General features: G+C 32.6%; 1 protein-coding gene across 1 annotated transcript in view; it reads right to left on the bottom strand.

Moving 5' to 3' along the window:
* Window positions 1–342: 342 nt before the first annotated feature.
* The window catches only part of PDS5B (PDS5 cohesin associated factor B), a 186,857-nt gene continuing 179,558 nt past the window's right edge, over window positions 343–7,641 (bottom strand). Inside the window, exons 34-35 of the mRNA XM_040621970.1 lie at window positions 4,787–4,925; window positions 343–3,349 (exon numbers count right to left, since the gene is read on the bottom strand). Coding sequence (XP_040477904.1) covers window positions 3,314–3,349; window positions 4,787–4,925 — 175 coding nt within the window. The 3' untranslated portion in view covers window positions 343–3,313. The remainder of the gene's footprint in view (window positions 3,350–4,786; window positions 4,926–7,641) is intronic.

Here is a 7,641-nt window from a genome sequence, read left to right as displayed (position 1 = left end):
CACATAGTAAGCACTCAATAAATGTTTGAACAAATGAATAAAAGTGCCACTAGCAACTTATATTCTCAGTGCTTACTTTTAACGTTCATATGATAACATTTATTTTCTTCAGTTATGCAATCCTTTAACTTAAATAGTACTTAGGAATCTCTGTTAGCCAAAATTTTACATGAGAAATTTAAACAAAAAGCTTGAAAAAATGCTACTGGGTAATATATTTCCTTTTTACGCAATAAAGTCTCCAAAAAAAAAAAAAAACCATCAAAATGTGCCTTTCTTCATTTAGTAAACATATTTAAATATATATATTGATTCACATAAATAAAATAATACAATTACATATTAGCTTTCATGTTTATTCAACTTCACAGAAAATCCAAAAATGTGTCTGAAATTGGTTATCTATCTAAATACCAATTGTTCATTATGGTGACATAATACTATGTGGTGGGGGAGATATGCCTAAGTTAAACAAATTCTTAAATTCCTGACATTCTTCAAATGGGCAAAAGGAAATCTTAAAAATCAAACTTACAAGTTGTAAGAAGATACAGAAAGTAATTTAACCTTTAATACCTGGAACAAGTTTTACAGCCACATTTGTAATTTACATATACAGTGGAGATCACTGAAAAAAAGCTTCCTGTTGCACTGCAGCAAGAAATCTTATTATAATGTAGATTAAATGAACTTGCTACAGAGTGCAGCAAGATAACCTCACTGAAGAATCATAAGATTTTCATAATGGAACTTGTTACAGTGAGTCAAATATTTTCTTAATTTTATACAGTACATATTTTTCAAAATGAACATTATCACTGAAGAGTTTGCTAACCACTGTTAGCAATTACTGTTGAATACATACTTAATTTTACTTTAGTTATAGTATGTGGCTCTCCAAATGTTAGCACATGAAATGTTAAGTTTAAACATAATAATAAAATAATCCCCTAAGATGATGACTCAGGACATCAAAACTTTGATCATTATTGCACCTATTTTTCTACAGAAAAATGGAAAATTTACATCATAATCCTCCCAAAAAGTGAACAGACAAGTTGCAAAATCACAGACTTATTGGCATTAAACAAAATCTACAATGAACATTTTTTGTGAACTGATGTACAGAATTAATGTGCAATGAAATTTGGTTAACTATGATCATGCAAATAAAAATCCTCCACAATCATTTTTTCGTTATGTTTTATAAAATGGTCTTAAAGATATACTTCCATAAACATTTCCGGTGCAATTTAGTAAATGACAAAAATACAAAGCTATCCCTTATTCTTTATTTTATAGATTTAAAAACATGCTTTTGTACTGCTGAGATACAAATAGCGTGTTTGGGAGAACTGAGCTCATGAAACGGTTAAAAACCAATGTATCTTGGTCCAACATTAGCTGCCTTTGTACAGCAGCCTCCCATAATCACTGGTGTCAGTACTGTTGGAAATGAAGAATAGTTAAATATTGAGAGATTAAGACACAATTCGAAACATTTTTTAAAAAATAAAAGGCCGTTTCATAAACATGAAGAAGTCTTTAAAAGAAAAATAACCACATCAACTGTGATATACATTGGAAAATAGTAAAATGTCATTTTCCAAAATAGTAGTTTCTTTATTATATCCCCCATCTATTATAACCAATCTTGGAAATATACCTTAAACATAATGGTGTATTATGTGAAAATGCTCCATTATTCAATGTGATAAATTTAATAAGTTAGGATATGATTTTCTTTTCTGATGTTAACTCTGGAAAAAATAAAAGAACAGCACCTGAAATACTACAATGAATTTAGGCAAGCATTATGTAGTAACTTTGATGTTTTGGTTCATAATACAGTTTACAAAACTGTATAAAGGATACTGACTTAAGTAATTTGTTCCTATATTTTGCAGATTACAATGAAGAAAAAAAAAACTGTTCTAAATCCAAATAAATTTCCACTTCTCCCAATGTAGATGAAATGAATTTCATTCAAAATTTATAAGATTGTGATACCTACAGTAGCTCAGATAGTTGGATATATCACTCCCACCCTGTCCCTCCCCCCAAAACAAGTTTTTGGCTCCAAAATAAAGTACAATAATAAACTCTTGATGAAAAACTATGTTATGGGGCAATCTATCATATACTATGGCTAAATATGAATTTACAGAAAAGAGCACATCCCATTTTCAGCACTTTTTCATAAACATGCAACTCACTATAAAATACAAAACACTTGCTTTCAAGAACAGCTTTATAAAGACACTGCATCAATAAAATTTTTTCTTTCTGATTTACACTGTTATGGAGAACTGGAACTTTTCTATGTGTATATATCAGATTTTATATTATAGTGTAATAATTTGCATTTTCTGAACATAATGTTCAAGAGGAAATATCTATACACAATAACATTCTAGACTATTAAAAACTAATTCAAATTACAGAATTTTATTGATACAGTAGATTAATAAAAACTGAAAAGGGATGATGATAAAATGGGATAAAGAATTCAGTACATTATTTTATAACACACTCTTTAAAATTAAAATATTTTAAATCTCTCTCTTCTTAAAATTTTCACTGCCATGAAAGGCCAGAAAATTCTGAGACCAATACTGAGGTGTAAAATAATCAAACTTCAGGACTATTTCACAATTTGCGTGGTGTCCTCCCATCGGAGGCATCATTCAGGTGTAATGGCAGACAATTTAGCACCTCTGAAGATTAAGGGTGCCTAGGAGTAAACACTAGGTAAGATACACAAGGGAAAGAGACCATTTAACTCTCCAACAAACAATGACATCAAGAAAATGACACCATTTGTTGAAAAAATTTTTTTCACAGTAAAATTGCAGAGAATACAAATACAAACACTGACAGATTACTGCTTAAGATCCATCCTAACAAACTCTTTCCAAATCAATAGATCCAATAAACAGCTGGGTACTGTCAGTTTAAAGCCGCAGATAAAAGCTATACAAGCACTTTAGAAGTCAGAAACATTTAAAAAAAAAAAAAGAAAGAAAGAAACAAAGAAAGACAAAGAAAAAATATATTTACAAGTTTCTTCTTTAGTTTATGTCTACATAGCCATCGCACATCACACTTCCACAAGACTCCATAGTCAATGTTATCACCACGCATATGGCTAAAGCGCTGTGACCACAAACACATGAGGTCATCAAAGGAAGTTCCAACTGTCCATTCTCCAGCAGTCCCGCTTTGTGCATCAAAGGCTTTACTTAGCCTCAAGCTTGACAAAAAAATGCTGCTTCTCAAAGCTTTCACACAGAAAGTTATTAGTTACATTTGTTCATCGCCTTTCTCTTTTAGAACTTCGCCGCCGTACCTTAAAAGAAAAATTATCAGATGCTTAATTAAAATATTAGACATAGCAGTAATTAATTATAATTATTTTTTAACCAATCATTATTCTTAGTTGTTCCTGATTTTCTTTGCTTTTCTTCAGTGGAAACCTTTCTCCTATTTTAAAACTTTCTACCTCACCATCACATATTTAGACTTTATATAATATTTGAATACCCAGATAGCTTTTCCCACAATAGAGAATGAAAAAACTATTTTACTTTTCTATTTAGTAATTTTAAAGAGAAATGAACAGAAATCAATGTCAACAGCAAGAAAAATAATCGCAAACATTTTTTCACTTATGTTTCTGTGGTAAAAGAAAACATTTGATCCTTATGAACTTAAGCTTACAGTTGTCTTTCTGAGAAAAGTTACTAAATGTGGATTGTAACAATCATGAAATACATAGAAATAATCTGAAATTCAGACATACTACAATTTACTGGCAAGTATTAATGAAAGCATAAAACTTTATTCTAAAAAGTCCGGTATTAAGAGGAATATAAACAGAATAGGATTTTAATAATTAAATTAATTTATGGTGCGGTTTGTTGTTTTTTATGTTTTTATTAATCACTATGAACTCTTCAGCCTTATTCTTACATTCAAAACAATAAAAAAATACTTTAAGAAACAAGCCTAACAACAAGTTTGAGAACACAGTTCAGGTATTTTTCTGTGGTCTTAACCCCTTCACATAAATGAAACCTGGTGCAGACAGAAGTGCTGATTATGTTAAATAGCACAGAGGGGTAGGGGTCAACTCTGGGACTAGATCTCAGAACACAGGTTTCTCAAAGATGGCTGGCTGTGCTGATCCAAAGACTGAGCATTAGTGTATCATCAAGAGAATAGTCCTTACTTAAATGTGTTAACCGTATTTCTTCCGAGAAATACTCAAGATGTGTTAACTGACAAGGCCATTCTTTAAAAAATTATCTCAGGAAGAATCACATTCCGACTTTTGTAAAAGAAATGTCTGTTACCAATTTTATGAATTTTAAAGATGTGATTTTATCCTATATGGTTAACTTCTAGTTTCTACTGTGAAACTCAAAGAAAAAAGTTAAGAAACATAAATCAGTCTATTTAACATTTAACGGTGCTCTAAAATCAAGGTACAGCTTAAATGCCTGAACTGTCAACATCACACAGCTACTTGTTCTTCTCTATGTCCAGCTTTTATTTACACTTCCCGAGGCTACATTATTCTCACTTAAGAGTCTCAGTATTCCATAAAGGATGCTCTCTAATTTTCCAAGCTGGTAGATGGAACAACACAACAAACTAATGAAGAAAAACAAATAAACACTTAGATTTATAAGTAAGAGCAAGTACTATATGTATCTTATCAACTATTTACCAACTCTATTCTATATTCTATACTATTACACATGGTACTTTAATAAACACATACATTTACTGGAGAAACTTCCTCTTCCTCTGTTTCTTCCTGTGGAATATCATCATTGACAGGAGAGCCACCCTGAAACACATCTACTTCTTCACTTGAGTCATTTTCTTTAGTAGCTGCTTGTTTGGAGCGTCCTACACGGCTAGGGTAAAACAGACGTAAAATAAAATGAACATTCTGATCTTTAAGTAGCACAAATGTTTTAAATATTTCATAAATTCTCATTTTTTATTTTTATCCTTCATTACCTTACAAACCAAGAAATATTTTTCTTATTCTAAACCCTAAACCAGTGTTTAATCCTAGACTCTCACCTACAAACACTGACCAAGTAACAAAAACATGTGTGACTGAGACCAATACCATAAAGGATTTTAAAACATAAACCAGGGGCGCCTGGGTGGCACAGCGGTTAAGCATCTGCCTTCGGCTCAGGGCGTGATCCCGGCGTTATGGGATCGAGCCCCACATCAGGCTCCTCTGCTGGGAGCCTGCTTCTCCCTCTCCCACTCCCCCTGCTTGTGTTCCCTCTCTCGCTGGCTGTCTCTATCTCTGTCAAATAAATAAAATCTTAAAAAAAAAAAAAAAAACCATAAACCAAAGTCTGCTCTTCCATTTCTCTCTCCCAACTCAGTAAAAGGCATCTGCATGTCCTGAGCTGCTCAGAACAGAAAATTTAGAGTTCTTCTTAATAGTGTACCACTCTTCATCTGGCCCCACAATTCTTACAAAGAAATCTCAAATCCTATTCACTTCTCTCCACCTCTATTGCTACTACACATTTCCAAACCATTCTCTTTACCTCTTCTTTAAAAATGTAGAAACACCTGATTTCACTCACTCCCCCTCACTAACTCCCTGCTATACTGAGAGAAATTCCATAAACCTCCTTAACAGTACATAAGGCCCTGCAGATAGTCCTTGGCTACCTGTCCATTCTCATTTTTCTACTCCCCAGGTTCCTTACAACTACAATCTGGCAAATTCTTGCCTTCCTTCAAGTCTCTGAATTGGCCAAGATTTTTCCTACTTTGGAACCTTCAAATCCAATGTTCCCTCCAATTGTGTTCTTATTGCTGTTCTCCATCAGCCTAACTCCTACTATTCTCAAGAAATCAACTGTCACTTTCCAAAGAGAAAACTTCCCAATTCCCTAGCCCTTCCATTACGTTCTCTTACAGTACCCTAAATTTTTCCTCAGGGTACATATCACAATTTAGAATTTCATATTTAATGTGATTATGTAATGACTACATGGCCATTTAGGTGGTAAATCCCATGAGGACAAGAATCAAGTCTATTCTGTGCCACTATATCCCCCAACACCTAGTACTCTCTGAAACAAAGGAGGCAATCGAATACATGTAATAGATACCACCATTTAATCAAATGTATCCCTCTTTATATTTTTCCTATCTGCATGTATATTCTTTAATTAAAAACTTTTTATTTGAATACAGTTGACCCACAACAGTACATTAGCTTCAGGTATACAACGTAGTGATTCAACGTGTTTACACACTATGCTAAGCTCACCACAAGTGTAGCTTCCATCTATCACCATGCAATGCTACTATAGTATCACTGACCATATTCCCTATGCCGTGCCCCTTTATTCTGCTGACTTATTCATTCCCAAACTGGAAGCCCATACCTGAGACTCCTCTTCACCCATTTCGCCCATACTCCCACCCCCACCTCCCTCTGGCAACCATCACCTTATTCTCTGTATAATTTTTTTAAAAATTAAGAATATAACTTATCACTTCTCTCAGGTAGTCCAAAGTATTGTTTAATCCACACTCAAACCAAGTAATTTTTTCTACTCAATTCAGTTTTTCAGAGTTAACAGAAGAAAAAACAGGAATTACATGGAAATACAATCTTTCTCAATTCCACTGAGGTCAGAACAAGAAAAACAGGCAGTCATAACATATGTTATTCTACTAGTTCTAAAAAAAGAGGTTCCCCATGAAGGGAGGATACACTGTTAAGAGAGAATATAGAGTCTTTTTTTGCACTGATTTTTAAAAGAAATACTGGCTTGGTTTAGAACATTTATATGAGGAAATGACATGATAATCATTTAAGTCCTTAATATTTTGATGCCCAAATATAAACAAATTACAGTTATGAGCCTGAAAGATATTTCTGTTATTTCCTCATTATAAAATTAATTGTGGAAATTTAATATTCCTTAATAATTTGTTTAAAAACAGTTATTTTCCGTAATTGAATCCAAACACATTTATGAAGCTAACCACAAAAATATACTTACCTTTACTTTTTACCTGAGAAAAAAATTAAATGGAAGAGGGCATGAAGTAGCTAGACACTCAGGTAACTTTTTCTCTTCCTGTGGAATACACAGGAACAGGAAATACTTCTAAGATCTTAAACTTAAGTATTTAGCCAAGGTGTGCTGGCAAGTCTGAAAAGCCAAGGCACTGATGTAATTATGTGATGGGATTACTCTCAGAAAAACTGCAAAATTTCTGACTAATGGAAGACATGTTATTTTAGTTCCACTTAAATAACTTGAGAAAAAGGTGCAAAATATACATATTACAGCACTGATGCTCCTGCTACTTTAACAATCTTAGGTACAGATTTGTTATTGTAACTTCTTGTAAATGTATGTTTGTGTAAACTTCCAAAACTATTTATATGTAGATATGGATGTGTTAATGTGATTAGAAAAGAAAATCAAAACACCAAAACCTTCAGATCTACATGTGATGATTTCTGTGGCTATAAATGCCTGTTACTTTCCTACACAATTCAAAGAATAAAAGCAAAAATGTAAAAATTATTTTTTTTTTAAATTGCTGAGGAGAGACATTAAGAAAAACTGTAGT

Source organism: Ursus maritimus, unplaced genomic scaffold (assembly GCF_017311325.1).
Source record: "Ursus maritimus isolate PB19 unplaced genomic scaffold, ASM1731132v1 scaffold_10, whole genome shotgun sequence".
In the NCBI taxonomy this organism is placed as follows: domain Eukaryota; kingdom Metazoa; phylum Chordata; class Mammalia; order Carnivora; family Ursidae; genus Ursus; species Ursus maritimus.
The sequence above is the reverse complement of the archived record's forward strand: the minus strand, read 5'-3'. Positions and strand labels throughout refer to the sequence as shown.